At 36.9% G+C, this 27,497-nt stretch overlaps 1 protein-coding gene across 6 annotated transcripts in view; it reads right to left on the reverse strand.

Moving 5' to 3' along the window:
• The window catches only part of TAOK3 (TAO kinase 3), a 184,201-nt gene that overhangs the window by 38,373 nt on the left and 118,331 nt on the right, over positions 1-27,497 (reverse strand). For all 6 annotated transcript variants that reach the window (XM_061141880.1, XM_061141883.1, XM_061141882.1 and 3 more), the window contains 4 exons: positions 20,453-20,546; positions 19,308-19,389; positions 10,028-10,195; positions 7,037-7,243 (listed from right to left, as the gene is read on the reverse strand). In XM_061141880.1, the coding sequence (XP_060997863.1) occupies positions 7,037-7,243; positions 10,028-10,195; positions 19,308-19,389; positions 20,453-20,546 (551 nt within the window). The remainder of the gene's footprint in view (positions 1-7,036; positions 7,244-10,027; positions 10,196-19,307; positions 19,390-20,452; positions 20,547-27,497) is intronic.

Consider the following 27,497-nt stretch of genomic DNA (forward strand, 5'->3'; position numbering starts at 1 on the left):
TATCCTTAAAATCTTATTATCCAGAAACAAGCAAAATAGCTCTCTGAAATACATGGTTTTGGGACCAGTTTTAAGTAAATTTATACTGTCCTTTCATTATAAAAAGAAATAAAATTTCTTCAGATTAAAAACTTTACTATTATTCCCTGGACAAAGGACTTTACTTTTATGTAGAAGTTTTCTCCTAAATGTCTGACTATTTATGCTTCTGAAGTGATATGGTGTGATCACTCACTCAGAGTTTCTAGATTAACTTGAAATTAACCTTGGAAACCACTCCACTTTTGGTATACCTTTATCACATTCTCATCATACTTACATTCATCTGTGCATGAGACTGTGAGCTTCGTGAAGGCAGAATAAATGTGTTTCAAAAAACCTCAGTCTTTGCAGCACCTATCATGGTGCTTGATACTCTGTGGGCATTCAAAAAATGTTTGCTGAATAAATAAGCTCAAGAATATAGGTCTGAGAAGATTCTGAGAAAGTGACTTTTTTTTATTATTTAACATAATTCTAATTCATATTTCATAAAAACCTGTCACTTTGTACTTTAAGGCAGTTGCAAAACAGTGACACACATACAAGCACACCTTTACATGGTGGGGTTGGAGGGGATCTAAAAATGGCTCTTTTTTCTGGCGATGAGAAGTTTTTTTACAGATTCCCATACCTTTCATGCTGTGGAGAGGGATCAGCAAACCCACCATCTCTTTTGTTTTGTTCATTTCAAAATGATTAAATGATTGCCTAAGCAGGTGCAGCTATCAAAAGCTGGGGCTAGAGGAAGGGGAGAAGATGGAAAAGGGTGTCTTCACCTGGAAAGATAGCTGTTAGGGAGAAAAAATGACTGGCAGAACACTGAAAGAAGGTACCATGGAGGGGTGGTTTGTACGACTGCTCTGTTCAAGAAACATTATCTTCATATATTAATTTACTTTTACTTGGCCAAATGCAAGTTGAAGAGTCAAAGAAACTGCCCTGCTCTTCAGCAAAAATAATAGGAAAGGCCACTGAAGCAAGTGGAAATTAAACTAGAACATCCTATCCCCTCAAGGACATTTCTTTTTTTTCCTCTTACGAAAATGGGGAAAACTGTTCTTTTTTTAAAGAAGGGGAAAAAAAAACCCTCACTAATATTGACTAATGGGAAGGGTCAAGGAAAGCTTTAGGAGTTAGAAGAGAACAATTTTTTAAAAAACTGATCTCTAAACGGGGGCCATGATGACTAGAGTTCATTAGGCATACTAGAAACAACAAATTGATTAGTGAACAAAGAATTTTAATACATAAAGGTCTCATGATCTATATTAACAGAAGGCAGCCGCAAGCAAAAATAAGTGATTGTAGACTTTAACAAAATAAAAATATACCTTTCAATTGTCAAATTAAAAACAACAGACTTTTGTTGCTTAGAACAATATTAAAATCTGCTTGCTACCGCTGTACACCCAATTGTTTTAAGGTGTAGGGTGGAGGCTCAGAGGCAGCCTAGGCTACAGCAAAAAAAACCAATCTGGATTAAGAGTTTGCCCTGGACTCACTTGTGAATAATCAAGAACTGAGGTGTAGAGTTGTGCCCCATAAAAGTTCATCTTCATGTCAGTTCACAAAACATTTATTGGGTGCTTACTATGTGATAGGGGCTTCCCAGGTGGCACTAGTGGTAAAGAAACTGCTTGCCAATGCAGGTAGACTAAGAGACACAGGTTTGATCCCTGTGTCAGGAAGATCCCCTGGAGGAGGGCCCAGCAACCCACTGCAGTATTCTTGCCTAGAGAATCTCAGGGACAGAGGAGCCTGGCAGGCTGCAGTCCAAAGGGTTGCACAAAACCATGCACGACTGAGCAACTTAGCATGCATGCATGCACAATGTGATAGACACCCAGCTAGGTTGTATGTGAAGAGAGATGTCCTGGAGAAGCAAACAGTCTAGATATGTAGTGATACTCATGTTATTGGAAAAAGCAGTGTGGCAATGCTAGAACGGAGAAAAGAAGTAAGTGCCTAAAGTTTATTTTATCAGAATATACCTTTAGACTTATCAAATCATTCTTGTTCAAAAGGAAGACTGGATTAGGATTCCTTCAGGGCCAGGGAAAGACCAGAGTAGAGGCAAAGACTGTAGAGAGGGAAGTAACTTGAAATTCTGGTGTTAAAGGAAAATTTTCAGTGTCCCACTTTGTATTTTTTGGGCTTGATCTATGATAGGTCTGTCCTCCTAAAATCAGGACATCTTTATTCTGGATGCAGAACAGTTAGTTGCAAATCACGCTCTTAACAGTTATACATGGCCCTTAAAAGTAAGTTTACTTCCTATATAAAATGGGCATTCTGCTCATATATATGATTTGACTAATTTAGCATATGTCTGCAATCTTAATTATAACAGTTAAGAGCGGGGAACAAAACAATTCCCCATCCTTATTCTTACATTTTAATATTTATTAAGCAAGTTCTTATTGTCAAGCGTACTATTATTGGAGACAATCTATTTAAGTCTTTCAAACCATAAAAATAATATTTAATATTATTCAAGCCTTTTAAACCATTATGTTCAAAATAGCATGGTGTTTAGTATCTGGTAAGCAATTTATTCACTGTGTATTTTTTGTTTGTTAATTCACTCATTCCTTAGATATTTACTGAGTGCCTATGGTGTGCCAGGCACTGTTCTAAGGTGTTGAGATACAGCACAGAACAAGGTAAGCATAATTTTAGCTATGATGAAATTTACACCCAAATTATGAAATAATGAATTAGTACATAGTATAATTTTAGATAGTGACAAGTATAAAAAAAAGACAATAAAATAGGATAATGAGATAATGGGTAGAACATTGTTTATAAAATGATAATTCAGTGATACATAGGCTTTTCTATATCAAGGCAACTCTTTACCAAACAACTTGAAAGCCATATTAGACATTTACTCTTTTAAAATTTACAGGAATAGAAGCACAAAATTTTAGAGTTGGAAACAATGTTGGAAATCATACAGAACAACTCCTTATTTTACAGATGGAAAAACTGAGGTTTGGAGAGGTTTGTGACTTGTCCAAAGTAAAATAAAACTAACAGTGGCAGACAGAACTTAAAACTAGTTTCCTCATTCCTAGAGTCCACTACCTTTCTGTTGAGAGTTTAAGATCCTACTTTATTTATGTTCCCAAGTGAAAAATTTCAAAGTCAAGTAAAAAAACAAATATGAAACTTATGAAAAATTTATTTCTATTAAGTTTAAAGACGTTAAGCCCAAGGATAAGGCTAAATGGGTTTCATGAAGAGATACCATTATTTAATATTAAGTTTTTATATACAATGGGCTTCCCTGATGGCTCAGATGGCAAAAAATCTGCCTTCAATGCAGGAGACCTGGGTTCTATCCCTGGGTTGGTAAGATGCCCTGGAGAAGGGAATGGCAATCCACTCCAGTATTCTTGCCTGGAGAATTCCATGAACAGAGGAGTCTAGGGGGCTACAGTTCATGGGGGTTGCAAAGAGTCGGACATGACTGATTGACCAAGCACATATATATAACATGCTCTATTCTTCTAACCTGCTTCTATGTTTTCCTTTTCTTAATTGTGGTAAAATAAAAATACCATCTTGATTATTTTCAAGTGTATGGTTCAGTGCTGATACACTTATAATGCTATGTAACTATCAGCATCACATCACCCCTATAACTCTTTTCTCTTTGTAAAACTGAAGCTCTGTGCCCCATTAAATAGCAATTCCCTATTAATTCTCTCCCCAAATCCTTAGTAACTATCATTGTACTTTCCATGATTTTGATTATGCTAAGAGCCTCATATAAGTGGAATCATACAGCATTTGTCTTTTTGTGACAGGTACATTTGTTCCACTTAGCATAATGTCTTCCCGGTTCAACCACATTGTATTAATGGCATAAGGCAGAATTTCCTTCCTTTTAAAGGTTGAATAATACTCCGTTGTACGTATATAACATTTTGTTTATTCATTCATCATTTACATTGCTTCCACCTCTCTGCTGTTTTTGTGAATAAGGCTGCAGTGAACAGGGGTGTACAAAAATCTCTTTGAGACCCTGCTTTCAGTGCTTTTGGATATATACTGAGAAGTGGAATTGCTAGGTTATATGGTAATTCTAGTTTTAATTTTTCAAGGAAACACCATTTTCCACAGTGGTTGTACCCTTTTCAAACCCTACCAACAATGAATAGGGTTCTAATTTTTCCATATCCTCAGCAACACTTGTTACATTCTGTTTTTTTTAAACAGTGGTCACTCTAATGTGTGTGATAGCTACACATATGGGTGGTATCTTACTGTAATTTTGATTAGAATTTCCCTAATGATTGATAATGTTGGGGATCTTTTCATACGCTCATTGATCATTTTTATATCTTCTTTGGAGAAATGGTGATTCAAGTCCTTACTCACTTTTGATTCCAGTTGTTTTTTTTCCTCTTTCATTGTTGCTGTTGTTTTAGGAGTTCTCCATATATTCTGGATATTGATTCTTTATAAGATAGATGATTTGCAGGTATTTTCTCCCATTCTGTGGGTTTCCCTTTCATTCAGTTGATTGTTTCTACTAGCGTACTTCCTTGCTTATATTTTAAAGTTAACTAATTCATAGTTTTATTTGTAGATGTTTTTCAATATTTTTTATCACATTACCTCTATATTTAATAATTAAATAGAAATACATTTTAGAAAAATTTTCCTGACAAATATTTTCTGTATATCGAAAACAACTACCTTCTATTTCAAATTATAAATTAAAATCTTATCTTCTTAAGATTAGACCAAGGAGAAAAAGGCACTGAAAGGCCCAAACTATTACAAGAAAGCTCTATACCAGCCTGCAAATATTAAAATTAAAACCTCCAATGAGTTCAAGACCAGGGTCTTCTTTCTTGTTGATTATGCCAGTAATCTAATTTTATTGATTATTCCAGTAATCTAATCTAATTATCTCTCTTCTAATATTGGGTGTTCATTTGAGATGTCCTAGAGTAAAAAGATCCAACAGAATTCCTCTTCTTTTTTTTGCTCTCTATCCCCACAAAGCCCTAGAGCTAAAAGAAAAAAGTCAATATCTCTCAGCATCCATGATAATTCCTTCGAAAAAGAGAGCCCAGCAAAACCTTTTCCACCCTTCAAATACATGACCATTTGCCCATGTTTAAACACAGCTGACTGACAATGCTGAACTCTTAGCAGATTTCTTCATCTGCATGGTATCACTCGTTTCCTCAAAATGCTTTTATGGCTTTCTAATAATCTGGGTCCTTGCTGTCACTCTGGTCCCAGTTCACTCTCCACATAGTCCTCCAAGCTCTAATTTCTCAGATTTTTCTCCTTTTCCTTGAACATACAAAATTCCTTGTCTCAGGGCCTTTGTACCTATTGCTTCCTCACCCCCATCTTTCACCCCAAATTAGCTAACCTCTATTTGTCTCTGAAGTTTGAGCTTGAATGTCATTTCACTGGGGAGATTTTCCTCTACTCCCTGATAGAATAAGTCCTCCTTTTACCCAGAACAAGTTTTAAAATTACACGATAAATTTACTTGTGTGATTATCTGCTTAATCTCCCCCACAGATAATAAGCTCCATGAAGGCATCATGTCTGTTTTGTCTGTATCCAAAGGGCCTACTACAGTTCCTTGCAGATAATAGGGGTCCCCACCAATGTTTGTTGAATAAATGAGTAAGTTAATCAGTTCAGAAAATAAACTTGATCCCTCCAATATTCATGACTAGGCACCAATATATTTTCACATGCTCTTCATCCTTACCTGTTTAATTTTTTTTTCTCCCAATAAAAATACACAACCAGCAGACATCTAAGTGGAAAAAATTCTCAAACCTGCTCTCCTACTGGAGTTAGAATGTAATCACTCATATTTATTAAAATGAGTACATACACCAGAGAAGGCAATGGCAACCCCCTCCAGTACTCTTGCCTGGAAAATCCCATGGATGGAGGAGCCTGGTAGGCTGCAGTCCATGGGGTTGCAAAGAGTCGGACACGACTGAGGGACTTCACTCTCCCTTTTCACTTTCATGCATTGGAGAAGGAAAAGGTAACCCACTCCAGTGTTCTTGCCCGGAGAATCCCAGGGATGGCGGAGTCTGGTGGGCTGCTGTTTATGGGGTCGCACAGAGTTGGACATAACTGAAGCGACTTAGCAGCAGCAGCAGTACATACACAACTCATATATACCTAATATGGAAAAAGTTATAAAGGATTCTCTTCTATAGTTCCATATTATGAACTGCTTATCTAAGGTACTTAAAACACTTTTGGGAATTCCTCCAGAAAAAATCATTGATAATTCTGTGAAATACTCAACTTATAGAAATTGCTTTGAAAGAAGCTTAAAAATCATTTTTCATTTTATTTTTTTTTCATTTTTCATTTTAAAATAAAGCATGTCAAATTATAAATCATGATAGGCTTTGTGTGAAATGAATGATCCTCGATTGGAAAAGTAAAGTTAAAACAAAAAACAGAATCATTAACTCAAAAGTCAGAATATTTAAACTGACATAGAGCTGGTCTTAGAAGAATTAGAAATGACAAATCCAAGAAACAACAAAAAAGAGTGGAAACTTTTTCTAAAACAAAGAGTATTTTGGGACTACTCAGTAAGAAACATACATCTGAAATACTTCTAAAAGGTCACAAGCAACAGGTTTTACGCAGAAAGCTTTTAAGGTCAACAGTATTAAGGTTATTGGTTTAGAAAGAAACTTAACGGGTTTCTTTGACGTGGAGATTTATGGATTTATTTGTTTTTGTTTATTTGATGGTGGTGGACATCAGAGTAACAAGAGAGGAAGATGAAAAAACAGGCACAAATACAGCTTGCCTAGTCCTTCATTACCTTTTTTTACCAAAAAGAACTATCATGTGCTCAGCTGAGTTCCATAATTTCAGTTGTAAAGAGGGAACTAAAATATCTGAATGCTACATGACCTGAGTTGGCTTCATAACAATGGGCAAAACCTAGCACTGTGAAGGGGAACATGAAACTTACCTTCTTATGCACAACAGAGGAAGTGGAATTTACTGGGCTTTCATCATCATGCATCATGACAAGTTCAGAGCTGCTATCATCCATGACCTCTTGCATGCTGTTCACGCTGCTGCCCTGGCTGCCTATGCTCACAGACATGCTTGGGATGGAGTGGTTGCTGCCCAGGCTGTCCAATTCCCTGCTCAGACTGGTTCCATGTTCGCTGTCCTATAAAAATGGGGCACTTGGGTTAAAAAAAAAATTCCTGGAGATAAAGCACCAATCCATTGACTAAGCTATTAAGTACATTCAATTTTGCAGTGCCAAGTTGCTTTTCTGCCAAATCTGCAAGATGAAACTTTTAATGTAGTGGCTCCACTATTCCACCACCATTTTCAGACATCTCTGATTCACTTTGATGCTTTCCCCAAGGGCTATTCTGGACATGGGCCATAAGGTTCCAAATGCTGCTAACCCAGGGCTTTTCCCCATCATATGCAACTATCACATTGTATCGCTACTTGGTAAGCAGAACTAGCCAGGTCAATTTTCTAAGAGACTTTCAGGAACTCAAGGTGCTAGGGAAAGACTGCAGGCTATTGAAAAGGGGATCTCTAGGATAGCTACAAACATGGCAGTGGGCACTTGAAGCTCAAAGAGGATAAAAAGAGTTTTCAGAGGTTTGACAAGCAATATGCTCTTTTTGCAAGTCATTATTGAGAAACTTCATATCTGAACAGGGATATTAATTCTACTGTCCTGGACAGGTAATTAAATTCTGCCTCCCTCAAGCAATTCTATCAAGCTTACCTCTGTAATCTTATTAAATATATCTGTTAAATAATACTGGTATTCATCACTACTAGTCCAAAGACTACTATTTGAGAAATGCTAAAATAATCAGAACATATAATTTATCCATCACAGTGGGTATCTTTTGATACAAGATTAAATAATATAATTAAAGCAACTTAGCTTCAAATAAACCCTATTTTCAAAGAACCATACTCTGTACCTACATAACTTTAATGAATTGCTACTTAGCCATGGAAATATAAGGAGTCACTGACAAAGGTAGTTTGAGTAGTTTAAAATGATAGATAATACATTATATTTTTAATAATTTATTTTCCCAATTAAAGGGGCCCCTTTGTATATACGCAATCAAGAGATTTTTATATTCCAGTTCAGCTTTCTGAATTTTATTTTTATAATTATTGATAAAATAATTTTATTTTCTTTTATATTAAAAAGTTAAACTAAAATTCATTCTTCATTCTTTCCGTTTTTAATCTATTTTTAGAAGAAGAGTCCTTTCTTTTGTTCAAGGCTAATCCCTGCACTAATGTTCTTACTGCTATGCACTTTCTGAGATCCTAATTCCTTAACTGTGTCTCTTTCCTCTATCTTCAATGCCTCTATCCTGGCTCCTTTCCTTCTGCATATAAGTATGAAGAGACTTGCCTTATATGTATGTACCTTTCTACATACTGCCCTTTGTCATTTTTCCTTCTTGACCCAATTTATGAATCTTAAAATGACCAACTTTCACTATCTTTACTTTCTCACTTCCCACTTATTCTATAACCCACAGTAAATGACTATTCATCCTAACTATTCCTATAAAACTGCTTTTACTAAGGTCATCAAGAAGGTCCTACTTATAAAACCCAGTTAACACTGTTTTCAGTCCTTGTTTAACTTGACTTCTCTGTGGCATCTGATGGTATTTGTAGCTCCCTCCTTGAAGCTGTGTTAACTTATAACATCTGTGATGCCTTTATCTCCCAGGTTTCCCTTTTCTTTTTTTAAAATTTTTCCTTTTTTTCCATTTATTTTTATTAGTTGGAGGCTAATTACTTAACAATATTGTAGTGGTTTTTGCCATACATTGACATGAATCAGCCATGGATTTACATGTGTTCCCCATCCCGATCCCCGCTCCTGCCTCCCTTCCTATCCCATCCCTCTGGGTCTTCCCAGTGCACCAGCCCTGAGCACTTGTCTCATGCATCCAACCTGGACTGGTGATCTGTTTCACCCTTGATAGTATACTTGTTTCAATGCTATTCTCTCAAAACATCCCACCCTCGCCTTCTCCCAGAGTCCAAAAGTCTGTTCTGAACATCTGTGTTTCCCTTTTCTTATGTGGCATGGACTCTCTTCTCATTTTACATTCAACTCCTGATTCATCATCATTTTAATGTCCTTGACCCCCAACCAACTACCCTTTACCCAGACCTCTTTCCTACGTTCTAGATTTGTATATCCCAATCAAACACTAGACATCTCTATTCAGGCCTCTTTGACTAATTCTTCTTAAACTATTTGACTTAAAGTCATTTTCTGTAAAAACTCCACCTGTACACTGTGTCAATAGCATATGATGCCAAGACCTTAGACTCAGCAGGCATCAAACTGAAATCATCCTAAACCAACTCTTCCTCCTTGGTTCTTCTCTGTTCTTGGTACTGACACACTCTAGTCATTGAAGCACAAATGCTCAGAGTCACCATAAGCTCCCCCTCATCTGTCACGGTCAGTGAGAAGCGCTGTATTAAGTTCACCCCTCTAGTGTTTCTCAATGTTCCTTCTCCCCAGTTCCCATGAATACTGCCCTTACTGCCTCCTGCATGGACTATTACCCAGAAAGTTATTCATTCATATCCATCTTACATTCTGATGCCAGGATAATCTTCCTAAAGCACAGCACAAAAGTGCCCTGTAACTGCCTGTCAAAAGTGACCCACCTCTTCACTAATCCCACCAGCAGATGACTTATTCTCTCCCCACTATGGACCCCTACTGTGTGCTCCACCTCTGTAACACTGTTCATATTTTATCTTATTATTTTTTTCAATGTCTCTTTTGCAACTGTGCATGTCTCCTAAGGCAGAAATATCAATTATAATACATTGTTATTCCCCAAAGTGTTTTTCATAGCATCCCAGTCCAGAACTTTTTCACATAGTAGGTACCCTATAAGTGTTCCCTAAAAGAAACTCAACCTACTTCTTCATCTTCCTGTGACTCATTCAAGGGTCCATTTCGTGTCTCTTGGAAAAGGATCTTTTTCATTTTCCGGTACTGTAGGTTATCTAGCTCACGAACGGCATCTTTTGTCCTCTGTATGAGGTCAATAAGGACACGAAGTGGACGGTCTCGTCGAACGAAGTCATGCTGATCAAGGGAAGAGAAAAAAACAGAAACTGATAATGAGGAGACATATTTTTAGGTGCAAGATTTAGACGTAAAGACAAATCAACGTAAAACAGTTCTGTGGATTTTGCAGAAATAACAAGATACAATTTTCATCTCATGTAACCTCTTATCTTGTATAAATCTCATAAAGCGATAATCATGTTTTTTCTCTTCTTCCTCAAGCCACGTTTTGTGGACTTGTCCCAGAATTTACTTGAGAATTCTTGAGGTTTACTTTACCATGCAAGTAATATCAATGACTAGAACTTTAAATAGTAGCTGAGAGCTTGTGACTTTCAAACCTGAAACTATGTAATAAGCAAAAGCAATGCAAAGTATAGAATATTCTTGTTATAATCTGCCTCAATCCTCTTTCTCACTCTCTACCCTTTTAAAGACAGACTTCTGAATATTTTGTTTTCTACTTCTGTGGTCATATACAGTATATGCTTGAAAATGTGGCAGTTATCCCATTTATCTCAGAGATCAGAATTCTGGCAACTTCATCTTCCCTTTACAGAGCTGTACAATGAGAAATAAGGCAAAAGGGTCTCCAAGGGGTTAAAATATTCACCCCAAAGTCTGTAAGCTTTTCTTGCTGTAAACAGTCTTCACTTTCAATATTATCAATGATCTTTAACACATATTCTGGTTTCCTGGTTTCTCAGCCAACAGCAGTTTAGAAAGAGGGAACAAAAGAGGGAGAATAGAGGACTGAGAATTGTTAGTTACTTTTGCTGAAAAGAGAGTCTGTTGAAAAGGTATCTGACCACCTGACAGTAAAGAGAAGGAAATTCCATGATTAACACACCAAGCAAGCAACCAACCAACCAAATAAAAATGAACCAGGGTTTGTGGGCTATTTTGTAAAGGGGCAACTGTCCTTCATACACTTTTTTTATATACCAAGATTTCATGAAATGCTATTATTTCTGAGTAATCAAGAAGTGGCATTATATTCATTAAGCTTTCTTGAGGAAGGCAGAGAAGCATATTACGTATTTTAACAAGATCACCACAAAACATGATCAAAAGGAGGAGGAGGAAATTTTGTTCTTTAAAGGAAAAGTTTCAGTTATGTGGAAAATTTGCTTATGTGAAATTATAATTTGAACATATTGGGAAAATGAGGTATAATGTGGTAGGCCTCAGATGATGGAATGGATTTAATTTCTTTATAAGTTAAACAGATATAAAAGAGGAGCAGGACCACTGTGAGAAAAAAAATCTGTATGTCTTGGGGTTCTTCACTCTGACTTTGCTGTCCAGGGAATTGTGGCTTTTGCTCCTATTTTAATAAAATATCTATTTCTCTGCAAAGAATCCTTTCTGAAAATGAAACACCATTCCTGGAAGGAAGAGTAGCTTGCATATTTGAAGAGGAGAACGCAAGGGAGAAAGCAAAATTATTTGGCTACTTCAGTGCTCGCAATTAGACAAGAATAAATCAGTTTTTAGTAAACTTCAAGCTATAACCTAGGATACTGAATTTTAGAGGAGAAGTAACTCTTAGTAATTCTTTTATTTCCAAGATGAGGAATTTTTGGCCCAGGGAGGTTAAGTGATTTACCCAGCTAAACAATGGAAGAGCTAGAATGGCCACCCAGGTTTCTTTATTTGGGAGTTTGTTTTCTGGGGGTCTAACACAGAGTTGATCATGGCATTAACTGTGACAGACACTGTGACCTAGTTATCCTTCATTCCAATCTCTTATTCTTGCCTTTCTTTCTTGAAAGTAATAAAAAGTATAAGACCTGGACTCCATCTTTCTTTGCAGGTGTAATTAGTAACATGACCGAGTTCTGGCCAAATTCTGAGATATAGGCAGAAACCCCAGAGGAAGGCTTTGTTTTCCAGGATAAAAAGCAAGGCACAGGAAGAGAAGGCGTTTTACTCTTTGTCCTGCCTCTTTTCTCCTGCCTGGAATAAAGTCTGAGTCCCAGAAACACAGGAGCCATTTTGTGACCAAGAAGACAAAAGTCAAGTGCAAAGAATGGTAAAGTATTAGGACAGGAAGACAGGAGGAGCTATTGAGCTGCTTACAGGTATGGACTGCTTCTAACACCTCCTTTCCTAAATCCTGGACTTCTTATTTTAGGAGGTAATTAAACCTTAAAATATTTCAAAACTGATACACCAATGTCTTAAAAACATCTCACGGTCTCCTTTGTAAAGTCTGGCCTTAACAGTCAGTTCCTGCTTGAATTTCTAGGCTCCAATCTAGTCACTCCTATTCCCTGTTCCACCCAATGCGGCGTACTTGTAGATCATTCTTGTCTCTCTGCCATGGGTTTCACACCTGCATGTCTTTTTCCCTGTTCTTTTCCCCATGTTCTTTCTTTCCCATGTCTTTTTCCCATGTTCTTTCTGCCTGCAATACCATCTCTTCATTGTTCTCCAAACCCATACAGTCAAAAGGTTCTCAGATCATTTTCAAAGAATGCTTTCATTGTTCTTGGAAATATGTTTACTTTAAACATTTAAATAATACACAGAAATCGATAAAAGACAGTAAAAGAAAATCAAAATTCTGCCATCCAGAAATAAATGAAATATCATTTTAGACACTTTCCCTCTCTCTCTCTCTCATTCTCTCAGAATGATGGATATCCAGAAATAATTTTACATGAGAAACTTATTACACATGGTAATTTAAAAAATAATCTATTAAATTAAGGTATATTTGAATTTCATAGAATTAGAGGAGTCTAAAGAAAGGCAATCCCAAAGAATGCTCAAACTACTGCACAATTGCACTCATCTTACACGCTAGTAAAGTAATGCTCAAAATTCTCCAAGCCAGGCTTCGGCAATACGTGAACTGAGAACTTTCAGATGTTCAAGCTGGTTTTAGAAAAGGCAGAGGAACCAGAGATCAAATTGCCAATATCTGCTGGATCATCGAAAAAGCAAGAGAGTTCCAGAAAAACATCTATGTCTGCTTTATAGACTATGCCAAAGCCTCCGACTGTGTGGATCACAATAAACTGTGGAAAATTCTTCAAGAGATGGGAATACCAGACCCCCTGACCTGCCTCTTGAGAAACCTGTATGCAGGTCAGGAAGCAACAGTTAGAACTGGACATGGGACAACAGACTGGTTCCAAATAGGAAAAGGAGTACATCAAGGCTGTATATTGTCACCCTGCTTATTTAATTTATATGCAGAGTACATCATGAGAAATGCTGGGCTGGAAGAAGCACAAGCTGGAATCAAGATTGCCGGGAGAAATATCAATAACCTCAGATATGCAGATGACACCACCCTTATGGCAGAAAGTGAAGAGGAACTAAAGAGCCTCTTGATGAAAGTCAAAGAGGAGAGTGAAAAAGTTGGCTTAAAGCTTAACATTGAGAAAACTAAGATCATGGCATCTGGTCCCACCTCATGGGAAATAGATGGGGAGACAGTGGAAACAGTGTCAGACTTTATTTTTTTGGGCTCCAAAATCACTGCAGATGGTGACTGCAGCCATGAAATTAAAAGACGCTTACTCCTTGGAAGGAAAGTTATGACCAACCTAGATAGCATATTAAAAAGCAGAGACATTACTTTGCCAACAAAGGTCTGTCTGGTCAAGGCTATGGTTTTTCCAGTGGTCATGTATGGATGTGAGAGTTGGACTGTGAAGAAAGCTGAGTGCCGAAAAATTGATGCTTTTGAACTATGGTGTTGGAGAAGACTCTTTAGAGTCCCTTGGACTGCAAGGAGATCCAACCAGTCCATCCTGAAGGAGATCAGTCCTGGGTATTCATTGGAAGGACTGATGGCTGAAGCTGAAACTCCAATACTTTGGCCACCTCATACGAAGAGTTGACTCATTGGAAAAGATCCTGATGCTGGGAGGGATTGGGGGCAGGAGGAGAAGGGGACGACAGAGGATGAGATGGCTGGATGGCATCACCGACTCGATGGGCATGAGTCTGAGTAAACTCTGGGAGTTGGTGAGGGACAGGGAGGCCTGACATGCTGTGATTCATGGGGTCGCAGAGAGTCGGACACGACTGAGCGACTGAACTGAACTGAACTGAAAGTAAGATGACTGCTTAATGTTAGTTAAAACTTCTTCACCAAGAGTTACCAGTTCCTAAGAGACCGTCTAGAGTTAAGGGGGAAAAAAAAGATCATGCAAAGCTTTAAGAGATTAGAGTTACTTAAAAAAGACTTTCAGTTTAAGAACTGTTATTGACTACCCTGAAAAACAGGAAAATTAGTACATTTACATTTCTTTCCTACCCCTACTTCTTTCTAGGTACATTATTATTTTCACATTATTAATACATATACTGAAAATGTGTATAACATTTACATTCTGCTTTTTAATCAAGCAATGATTTTACAGTAGTTCTCTATTTAATTCTTTGTGAAGGTGACATTTTAACATCAGGAAGAAAATGTTAGGAAAAGATGGATTATTTAAAAAATATTTGGGAATAATTAGAAAGCCAATTGGAGGGGAAAAAAGTTGAATTCCTTATAACAAATTTCTGCACCTCCTCCCCAAATTCCAGAATAAAGATGTCAAAAGAGAAATAAGAAAATAATATTTGTAAGATTTACTACAAATTAACAAGGGGAAAGTCCTCAGACAAATGAGAAAGATCAACAGAGAGTTCACAGAAGAGGAAATGGAAATGGCTTGTCAACGTAAGAAAGACAATCTAATTCATAGTGAGAAATACAACCTAAAATGACAGTGAGAAAAGATTTCCACTGAACTGATTAGAAGGTCAAAAAATTTTGGTATTCATACTTTGCTAATAGGACCATAAATTGGGGCATCCTCTTTGGAGGAAAATTGGCAACACCTTTTTAAATTTAAAATTCACATTCCATTTGATTAGCAATTTTACTTCTAGGAATCTATTCTTTGGATATCTGTATATACAGGTACAAACTGACAAATGTGTGAGGATATTTATTGTAGAATAGTTTGTAACAGCAAAACACTGTCAATACCATAAATGAGTTGGTTATAAAGACAACCATCCATCTGACTATATAATGGAGTCCTTAGAGACAATGAGATAGTTCTGCATGTAGTAATATGGAACAACACACAAAACACACTAAAAGTTAAAATATTCAGGGTAGAACAGTTTGCTACCATTGGTCCAAAAATTTAAAAGGATATTTACTTCCATATGCATAGAATATTTCTAAAAGGACATGTACAAAATTGGTGACAGCAGTTGCTAACTCTAGAGAAGGGCCTTGAATGGGAAGGTTTTCCCACTTTTCATTCTCTCTCTTCCACTGTATTTTTATCTTTTGAAATTTGTATTGCCTATTCAAAATGAAGAATGTAGTCTTTTTACCATGCTAAACAAACACACAAACTAGTAGTGAATGAGGAAATAAATGAATATTGGAGAGCAAACTTAAATTCAATGATCACCACCAGTTCTTTCACCAGTTTCTCCAGTCCCTAATTCACTCTTTCTTCTTTCTTCCCTCCCTCCCTCTCTCTTTCTCTCTTGCTTTTTGTTTCATTGATAGACTGGATGGATTTCCTTATCAAGCAATTGAGAGAAAGTTTTTAAGAAAGGAAAACTGCTTAAAATTTGTGAGGCTTGAAAATATCCAGCTGCATTTATAATTGAATAACACCTTAGCTGGGTCACAAAACCTTGGTTTACATTTTCTTTTCCTTAGAACTCTGTAAATACTGTTATACAGTTTTCTGGCTTTGAGTGTTCCTGAAGAGGTAGATCTGAAGCCAACTGGTTTTTCCAGCCCCAAATAAATTTTTTTCAGCCTATTGTGAATCTTTCTTTATCCTCTGAGTTTAGAAACTAGATATGGGTAGGATTTGTTGATCACTGAAGATCAGTTTCACCTCCCTAGAAGTGCCTTGTTTAAAAGAGCAGCTCCTGTCTCTCTTTATCCCAGTCCTTGCTTTATTTTTCTGACATTATATCAAATTATTTGCTTTTTCACTCCTTCATTAGAATATAAGTTCCAGGAGGGCAGGGACTATCATTTTTTTTGTACCTCTGTATGATTTTCAGTGTTTAGAACAGTGCTTGGCACCCAGTAGACAATCAGTAAACATCACTGACTAAATGTTAGGCTTACTTGATTTGGTCCACCAAATCAAATAAAGAGTAAATCAGGGGACTTCCCTGGTGGTCCAGCAGCTAAGATTCTGCGCTCTCAAGGCAGGGGGCACGGGTTTGATTCCTTGTCAGGGAACTAGATCCTGTGTATCACAACTAAGATTTGGCATGGACAAGTATATATGTGTGCCTGTGTGTGTGTGCATGCGTGTGCATGTGTATATACACTTAAGTAAATCAAATAAAATAAAGATCCTAACATTTATTTTCAAAAAGTATATCTTTAGGTATATCTTTAAATATCTTCTACTCCATGTGTTTTGCTTTCTTCTTTAGGAATAATAGGTTGAAATATATATCTCCTCTGCCTTCTACACGTCATCTTTTCTATAATCATCTTTAGAAATTTTTCTTCTTCATGTAATTTTATTTCCCTCGGGCTATCCATCATTGAAAATACCCTACATGGGTGTGTTTATTATATTAGTTTGTTGTTTATGATATGATTTGATATTATATGATCTATCTTTAAATTTTCCTCTTTCATTTTCTTTTTTTACCTCTGCCCATTTGTTTTTTATATCCTTTTGTTGTCTGTTGCCCTATCATCTTTGAAGGCTTGTAGTATCTTCTTCTTTAAGGCATTTTTTTTTGCTTCTTAATTTACAGCCCAAATTTATAACGCTTTTTCCTCTTTTTTCTTTCTCTAAACTGCTGTTTGTGTCCTGTATTTATAAATCTTTTCCTACTTCAAAGTAATAAAGACACTGTCTTATGTTTCTGGTATTCTATTGTCTATAGTTCAAGTTTAGAACATGTGATGGTTCTACACCAAAAGAGAATAAGGTAGAGTCCATTGCCTTGTTGCTTCTGTCACCATATGCCTGTGACCTGTTACTCACAAGAATAAAAAACTTAATTTTGGGTAGAAAAGCTGGTCAGCTTCAGACGTACCTATTGAGGATACTCAAAGCCAGAAAATAACAGAGTAAGATTTCTGAAAAAAAGAAAATATTAACCAAGAATCTGTGACACTTAGCCAAGGTGCAATTGTAAAGGCAGCTGACATGTTTAAGCTTCACAAATTTAGGCAATACAATTCTGAGGTTTTCTTAAAACAAAGAAAGAAACAAAAAAAAAAAGACTGGAAAACACACATGCAGAAAAAGATGAAAGAAACCTGGACTATTCTGTGGCCAATAAAAGACATTTATATCGTAAAAAGGAAACTCTCACATACTTCACTGATATTAATGGAACACTGCCTATGTACAGAGCCTATAATACAAAGTTACACAAAAACAGATGCTCAAAAATGCTGTATTTAAATCAAATGAATGCAGTTAACACAATAATTTTGTCACCAACATGTATGATGCAACGCTATGTATATATCTGTCTTATATATTTATCACATATCTTCACTGCCTGATGATTTGGCAACAACCTAACTGAAATCCTAGAGTTGGTATTTGAATTATTGGCAGACTCTGTCCTGAAAACTTTGCCTTAAAGTTCAGGCAGATATTAGTCATTGGAACATCACAGTGATCACCAGAGCAAGCAGAAATGTTCTTTTTCATTAGGCAAAAAAGGTGGGTGGGGTGGGGGGCAGAAAAAGGGAAAAGGTGGGGGGAAGTATCCACGAGGAATATATAGCATATCAGTCCAGTTCAGTTCAGTCGCTCATTGTGTCCAACTCTTTGCGACCCCATAGACTGCAGCACACCAGGCCTCTCTGTCCATCACCAAGTCCTGGAGTTTACTCAAACTCATGTCCATTGAGTTGGTGATGCCATCCAAGCATCTCATCCTCTGTCGTCCCCTTCTCCTCCTACCTTCAATCTTTCCCAGCATCAGGGTCTTTTCAAGTAAGTCAGGTCTTTGCATCAGGTGGCCAAAGTACTAGAGTTTCAGCTTCAGCATCAGTCTTTCCAATGAATATTCAGGACTGATTTCCTTTAGGATGGACTGGTCGGATCTCCTTGCAGTCCAAGGGACTCTAAAGAGTCTTCTCCAACACTACAGTTCAAAAGCATCAATTCTTCGGTGCTCAGCTTTCTTTACAGTTCAACTCTCACATCCATACATGACTAGTGGAAAAACCATAGCTTTGACTAGATGGACCACTGTTGGCAAAGTAATGTCTCTGCTTTTTAATATGCTGTCTAGGTTGGTCACAGCTTTTCTTCCAAGGAGCAAGTGTCTTTTAATTCCATGGATGCAATCACCATCTGCAGTGATTTTGGAGCCCCCCCCCCCAAAATAAAGTCTGTCACTGTTTCCACTGTTTTCCCATCTATTTCCCATGAAGTGATGGGACCAGATGCCATCATCTTAGTTCTGAATGTTGAGCTTTAAGCCAACTTTTTCACTCTCCTCTTTCATTTTCATCAAGAGGCTCTTTAGTTCTTCACTTTCTGCTGTAAGTGTGATGTCATCTGCATAGCTGAGGTTATTGATATTTCTCCCAGCATTCTTGATTCCAGCTTGAACTTCATCCAGTCCAGCATTTCTCATGATGTACTCTGCATATAAGTTAAATAAGCAGGGTGACAATATATAGCCTTGACATACTCCTTTCCCTATTTGGAACCAGTCTGTCGTTCCATGTCCAGTTCTAACTGTTGCTTCTTGACCTGCATACAGATTTCTCAGGAGGCAGGTCAGGGAGTCTGGTATTCCCATCTCTTTCAGAATTTTCCACAGTTTGTTGTGAACCACACAATCAAAGGCTTTGGCATAGTCAATAAAGCAGATGTTTTTCTGGAACTCTCTTGCTTTTGCTTTTTTGATGACCCAATGGATGTTGACAATTTCATCTCTGGTTCCTCTGCCTTTTCTAAATCCATTTGAACGTATTGTGATAATCTTGCTACTTCTATGCCTAGCTACTGTCTCTGGACTTTAAATGACAAGGCATGTGTTCTAATCCAGTTTGTCATGATGAGCTGCCACAGGAATGATTTACTATATTTCACTACAGCATGACTTTAAATCCCCCTCCTCAAATATAAATTTGAAAAATTACCCGTAACAGTTCCACTGATGTTGGCCTTTCCTGAGGCATTTTCTGCAAGCAGTAATCAACAAATCTCCTGAAGGAATCTGTCCTGTGTGTGCAAATACATTGAAAGAAAATAAAATTAGAGTCTGTAGAACACACTGATCACTTTAAATAATTTTTATCCAAGGGAAAACTTTTTGTTTTGGGAGATTTTTATTAAAATACTTCGGAATATCAGGAGAACTGACCCATTTTCAAGTTTGAGGTATCTAAAATTAATTCTTTAGGATAATGAATGTGGACAGTTTCAAGTCAGTCAACACATAAATGTATCTTATGATATAAGCAAAGTCAAATTGTAATATATCTCAGCAAATGAAAAATACTATATTTATGTAAAACAATTTTGTATACATTTTTCTCTCCAAACATAACAGCTCTCATAAGTCTAAAGCCTATATTCTTCACGACAAATTGGTAACTCTTTCATCACCCACAACCTATAACCAGGCAGTAAAACTTGAAGCATAAGGGACTGAGAACCTAGGAATATGCTCTCTGGATGAAAATGCCTTCTCTCTAGAAAATTTCATTCTGTCTACTCTTCCTGGATATTGCCCTTTTACTGTAGCTCTGTGATTCTAACAGGTATCAAAATGTTATAATTTTCATCAAGGAACAATTCACCTTCTGAATAGATAGTATGTATTCTGTCTCAATACATTTAAATACATATATAATAAAGAAAAAAATGACAACTAGAATAATAAAGACATCAGAGAGGGTACTTATCCTTGCTGAGAAATGATAAAACTGAGATGATCATTATAAGACCATCATGACTTAGAGACTAGACTTGTGAGGAAGGTAGCAGGGCATATATGTACCTGGTAGAATTTCAGTTACTATACATATTAATAACACAGTACAAGCCATAGTGAGGGCAGAAATACTGCGTGTGTGTGTGTGTGTGTGTGTGTGTGTGTGTGTGTGTGTGTGTGTGTGTGTGTACAAAAAGTTCAGGCTTATAAAGCATCAGTGTCCATTATCATAGCATACAACGAAGGAATGAAATGCTTTCTAGGTCAGATATTTAAAACGTAATTTAGTGAAAGTGCCAAAACATATGGTGATTTTCTTACACATTTAAAATGACAGCTCAGTCTTACCATTCATTAGACTGTAACGTGGGGGAGTCATTCTGGGCAATGTGATATAAGGCACTCATGGCATTCATGTTGAAAAGAGGGGGCTTCCGTTCCGCTGAAAGAAGAGAAACACGATAAAGCAGTTCTTGAAAGACATTAGGCAGATGGAGAAATAAGGAACCGTGAGCAAAGCTTAGCCACTAGCTTGCTATTATCATCATACTGAATAATCCACTTATTGTGATCTCTAAGGTTGCTCAGGATAGCCATTCAAAAGAAGCTGCTGGTCACCTTAAAGTACACTGGAAAAGCTCCAAACAGAATCCATTTCAAGAAAGTAAAAAAATTTTTCCTATGTATCTTCAAAAAGCTGAACTTTGTTTTCCCACAGTAGGTACAAACATCTTTGTATGTTGTTTTATTTCAAATAAAAATGTGTATTTATTGAAAAAAAAATCAGAAAGCAGAGAAGTTGAAAAAAAGATTATGGAACATCTTAATTATCACCAACAGAGTATGGAAGATAAAGTAATTCAATCCAATAAACACCATTTGAGGGCTCATCCAGGCCAACAAACTGGTACAAGTAGGGGTGGAGGGGAAAAAGGAGGATAAATGTAAGCATGGTTTGGTCCATCCACTTTCTAAGGAGAAACTTACTGAGTCAGTTACTTCTCTGTAAAATATATACTCCACCTCAGTCCATCGTTAATTTCTCTTTGGAATTTCTGTTACTCTTTTAGTAGAGTGTTCACTTGGCATGCACTCTCCTATTGCATTTACATAAACATACAAATCTTTCCTCTCAACACAAATCATAAACTCTTAAGAGCAAGATCTTATAACCTTAATATTCTTGTTCTTTTATTTATTCTCTAGCTTATGTAATAAGATGCTATTCACATATTAGGTATTCCACTTGTTGACCAAAGGAAAGAAACAAGGTTCTAGTTCTTAGTACAGTTAATATTACACTATTTACTAGTTATGTCACAGAAGGTAAATCACTATCTTGTTCCACCGTGCTTATCCTAATGGATTCTTGATATAGTTCCACTTTGTAATTCATAATCTGATCTTAGGTTTCATCAGAGCATCTTGGTTTTTAAGTAAAGATTTAACTACTTAAAAAAAAAGTGAATCCAGCTTATACTATGCAATTCTAAGAAACAGAACAAGAAGTAAGGGCAGGGAACAAGAAGTTACAGGTAAGACATTTTTACTCATAGAAGGAAGAACTTCTGAAGAGCCAGAGTGGTAAAAGAAAACCAAAAACCCCCACAAAACCCAGAATGAATAATGTTGAGATAGTGAACTTTAAGCTATTGGCAGAGTTTCAGTAGAAGCCAACTATACTTATCAGTGATCCTCTGGAGGGGCCTCTTATATTCTTAACTGAATGATCTCTGGTATCTTTGAAATGTGACAGTGTATGATTCAATAAATATTTTTTATTAACCTCTCAATAGGGTACTTTACACTTACCAGATATCAGTATTATAGGGACATGGACTGTTAACAAGTGGAAATTTGAAAGCTGCAGTGTGGACAAAGGGATTTTATACCTGTTTCAAGCATGGAAGGCAAAAAAAAAAGTCTCAGGTTTATTTTATTTATCAGGAGGTAGATCTGAGAAAGTTTCTAGGGCTTGGCCTTCTGACAACTTCAAGTATTTGAAGCCATGTGGAAGCAGGAACTCATCATGTAACCATCAATGGATTCCTACCGTTCTTAGGACAAAGTCTAGATTCTTAAACAGTCTGCTGGCCTTTACTAACACGACCCTGGCTACTTCTAGCACATCATTCTGAGATGCAATTTTCCCCTGTTCTCATGCATCTATTGCTTCACTGAAAGAACCAAGGTCAGAGGCTTTCACACATATTGCTTTCTCTGTCTGGTCTCCCTTTTCACTTTTGTTCCTTAGACTTTACCTGGTTAATTCTTCCCAATCCTTCAGGTTCCACCTTAAATAAAGTTGCATTTCTGCATTAGTTTAATACATATTTATTCAAGGATTTTTATATACTTACAATCTCTTCCTTAGGGAACCTCTGAAGACTAGGTGTCCCACTAGATTTTGTCACTGCAAATTACATTTTAACTTTTTACCACCTATCACAACCATAACTAATTATTTATGTAATTCTTTACTTAATGTGTACCTTCCTTGCTAAATTTCATTAGGGACAATGTCTATTATGTTCATCTCTGCATTCTCACTGCTGAGTATAACATCTGGTATATATTTTTGGTGGCCCCAAAATACCTCTAAAATAAATAAGTAAAGGTTAAGCCAATTAAGACAAAGAAGAAACTGTCAACAAAGAATCTTTGTGCAGCAAGAAGTCACAAAGATGACTGAGAAGTGACTAACTCTTGGGCTTACATCAGATACCATGTGGTGGCTTCATTTACTATTAAAACAGTAGGAATCCTCTCACTGGCAAAAGAAACACAATTTAAACTGCTCAGAACATGAAATTGCACAGGAGAAACAGTAAGGAAGGGGAAATAAAGAAAGAACAAAGTAGAAAGTTAGAAAGAGGAAGATGAAGGAAGAACAAAATCCAATTCAATTATGATAAGGCTCCAAGGTCTGTCTTTTCAATAGACCTCAGTGCCTCTTCAATAATCCTGTGCATTTTATAAAGATAGTACTGGTATTTCAATTTTTAAAAAGATTTTAAAAAGGAAGAAGCTCTGCAAGACTAAATATATCCCTATCCCCTCAACAAACATTACAACATTCATATATTAACACAAACAGTGAGTGGCAATAAGAAAGTGAATGGAAGAAGAAAATTCCAGGCAGAGAAACTATGTAACATTTATGTCCTCCTGCCCCCATTCCTTGGAGAATTCATTTCTGAAAAGTCAATCCCCTGTCAATGTTGATGAACCATTTGCCAGCTTCTACCATGATCTGTGCTGGTGAACTAAGTGTCTGTAGATTAAACAGAAAAGCATCAGATTAGCCTATTCTTGAAATAATCTCAAAAAATAAAGTATCTGGTGACTGGACAATTTTAATGTCTAACAATTTTCCAAGGATGCATGAATTTAACTAGTTTTTTTCAGTGGAAGATCAAGTTAGCAAAGATAATTTGTAAAACATGTTTAACCACTCAGGAATCTTGGAGCTTGATCCAGGAAAGAGGGATGGTGCCAGTAAACGTATCGTCTTTTTGCTTTCTGATAATAACTCAGTGATTCGATGTACAGATTAGGGGGCTTCTTAAGAAAATGCACTTCTATAGAAGAGATATCATAAGAAAAGGGGACAACACATTATTCAGTCACTACAACTTGTACTGTAATTTCAACATTAAGAGCACAATTTAGAGTATACTGTTTGTATTTGAAATTTCATTATACCTCAAACACAGAAAGCTTAGAAAAATTATTGCTTAGGATTACATACACAGAAGTTTAATCATTTTTCATGTAAAAAAAAATACCCTTCTTTTATGTGTCCATTAACAAGACTAATGGAGAAGGAAATGGCAACCCACTTCAGTATTTGTGCCTGGAGAATCCCACGGACACAAGGGCCTGGTGGTTTACAGTCCATGGGGTCGCAAAGAGTCAGGCATGACTGAGTGACTGAACAACAACAATAACACTAATGCCAAGGCAATAGAGATGTTATGGTAAAGCTGTCAAAAAGGTACTTGTATGGTTTATTACATTACCAATATAATACGTTTTGAATAATTGCTGAGAACTTTAATATCCTTGGTAATAATTTTATTTTATGAATATTAACTGAGCATGTACTATCATCTTTCTCTGAATCTGTCATTGACAATAAGTTGCATCGCAATTTAAGATGCACCACTATTTTATGTATAACTTAGAACAAAATGCTGCCAATTATAATCATGAAATACTGTTGCCTGTAAAATACCTTCCTGTTTAAAGAGATGTTAAAATGCAAATAAAGAATTTGATGAAATGTGACATATATTACTAGGATTGTGCTGATGATGCCTAACATTTACTGAACATATACTATACACAAGATTTAATAATAAGCACATTAAGTCCATATTTTCATTTAATCCAGACAATCTGCATAAGGTAGGGGATCTTATTAGGCAAATTTCATAGAGAGTTAAAACATCTTGACCAAAGTCATACAACTAAGAAATGGCAGAGCTGGCATTAGAACTCAGGTTTATCTGACAACAGAGCCTGGGTGCTCTTAGGCATAATGTGATACTGTCATCTATCAATTTGAAGGAATAGCTGTTGTGGAGGATAAAACAATTTGAGGGAAATTTACTTTGTTCTTTGATTCAGTAAGTTCAGTTCAGATCAGCCACTCAGTCATGTCCAACTGTGCGACCCCATGAACTGCAGCATGCCAGGCCTCCCTGTCCATCACCAACTCCCAGAGTTTAGCCAAACTCACGTCCATTGAGTCGGTGATGCCATCTAACCATCTCATCCTCTGTCGTCCCCTTCTCCTGCCCCCAATCCTTCCTAGCATCAGAGTCTTTTCCAATGAGTCAGCTCTTTGCATCAGGTGGCCAAAGTATTGGAGTTTCAGCTTCAACATCAGTCCTTCCAATGAACACCCAGGACTGATCTCCTTTAGGATAGACTGGTTGGATCTTCTTGCAGTCCAAGGGACTCTCAAGAGTCTTCTCCAACACCACAGTTCAAAAGCATCAATTGTTCAGTGTTCAGCTTTCTTTATAGTCCAACTCTCACATCCATACATGACCACTGGAAAAACCATAGCCTTGACTAGACGGACCTTTGTTGGCAGTAAATCACTGTATAAAAGGCAGTCGAAGTTAGGTTGATATAGACAGCATGTCACTATAAGGCCCAAATAGTCAAAGCTATGGTTTTTCCAGTTGTCACATACAGATGTGAAAGCTGGACAATAAAAAAGGCTGAGCACTGAAAAACTGATGTCTTTGAACTGTGATGGTGGAGTATTAGTATATTACTCACATCTATTAGTATATATGTATGCTCATAAACGACATATAAAGTTGCTTATAAAACTTTCATAATTGGTATCATACTGTATCTATACTCTTGTGATGTTTTTTGCTCATTAACTACTCAATGTTGTGATCTGAGATTTATCCATGATGACACATGTAGATCTAGTTCATCCTTAACTGTGATATAGTAATCCAAAATTAATTTGTCATTCTTAGGATAAGAATTTAGGTTGTTTCCACCTGTTCTTGCTTCTACAAACAATGCTGAAACCTTCCACATTTTCTAGTGTACATGTATAAAATTTCTAAAGTGTATACTTAGAAGTGTTGAGTCACTGACACTCATCATCCTTACCAAATGTTGCCAACTTGCTCTCCAACATGGTTATAGCAATTTACACTCCTATCAATAGTGTTTGAGAGTTCCTGTTTCTTTAGCAACTTCTTCTCTGACTTAAAAAAATTATACCAATCTGATAAATATGAAATGGTTTTAATTTGTATTTCCCTGAATACTAATAAGGTGGAGTATCTTCTGATGTTTGTTGTCCATTTATGCTTTCTTTTCAGTGCTAACTCCTTGATCATACTCATAGCCCATTTTTCTGCTGGCAGTTTGTTGTTTTCTTTTTAATAAAGAAATTTGGTAAAGAAATTGTGAGAGTTCTTCATAAATTCGGGGCCAATACTCTGTTAGTTATGTTTCAACTACTTTCCATTAGTCTATATGTAAAGTAATGCTCAAAATTCTCCAAGCCAGGCTTCAGCAATACATGAACTATGAACTTCCAGATGTTCAAGCTAGTTTTAGAAAAGGCAGAGGAACCAGAGATCAAATTGCCAACATTTGCTGGATCATCGAAAAAGCAAGCAAGTTCCACAAAAACATCTATTTCTACTTTAGTGACTATGCCAAAGCCTTTGACTGTGTGGATCACAATAAACTGTGGAAAATTCTGAAGGAGACGGGAACACCAGACTCCCTGACCTCCCTCTTGAGAAACCTGTATGCAGGTCAGGAAGCAACAGTTAGAACTGGACATGGAACAACAGACTGGGTCCAAATAGGAAAAGGAGTATGCTTATTTAATTTATATGCAGAGTATGTCATGAGAAATGCTGGACTGGATGAAGCACAAGCTGGAATCAAGACTGCCGGGAGAAATGTCAATAACCTCAGGTATGCATATGCCACCACCCTTAATGGCAGAAAGTGAAGAAGAACTAAAGAGCCTCTTGATGAAAGTGAAAGAGGAGAGTGAAAAAGTTGGCTTAAAGCTCAACATTCAGAAAACTAAGATCATGGCTTTCGGTCCCATCACTTCATGGCAAATAGATGGGGAGACAGTGGAAACAGTGGCTGACTTTATTTTTGGGGGCTCCAAAATCACTGTAGATGGTGATTGTAGCCTTGAAATTAAAAGACGCTTACTCCTTGGAAGGTAAGTTATGACCAACTTAGACACAATATTAGAAAGCAGAGACATTACTTTGTCAAAAAGGTCTATCTAGTCAAGGCTATGGTTTTTCCAGTGGTCATGTATGGATGTGAGAGTTGGACTATAAAGAAAGCTGAACACTGAACAATTGATACTTTTGAACTGTGGTGTTGGAGAGGACTCTTGAGAGTCCCTTGGACTGCAAAGAGATCCAACCAGTCCATCCTAAAGGAGATAAGTCTTGGGTGTTCATTGGAAGGACTGATATTGAAGCTGAAACTCCAATACTTTGGCCACCTGATGCGAAGAGTTGACTTATTTGAATAGACCCTGATGCTGGGAAAGATTGAGGGCAGAAGGGGACGATAGAGGATGAGATGGTTAGATGGCATCACCGACCCAGTGGACATGGTTTTGGGTGGACTCCGGGAGTTGGTGATGGACACGGAGGCCTGGCGTGCTGCGGTTCATGGGGTCGCAAAGAGTCGGACATGACTGAGCAACTGAACTGAGTCTTTTAATTTTTTTAGTTTTATATAACTTTGTATTTTGGAGCTTTGGGTTGGCCAAAAAGTTAGTTTGGGTTTTTCCATAAGATCTTATTGCTGGAGGTATTCCCTAATATGAAATTTTATCTGGGACTGCTCTCTATGTAGGTCAGTT

The sequence above is a fragment of the Dama dama genome, chromosome 5 (genome assembly GCF_033118175.1).
Source record: "Dama dama isolate Ldn47 chromosome 5, ASM3311817v1, whole genome shotgun sequence".
NCBI classification, from domain to species: Eukaryota; Metazoa; Chordata; class Mammalia; order Artiodactyla; family Cervidae; genus Dama; species Dama dama.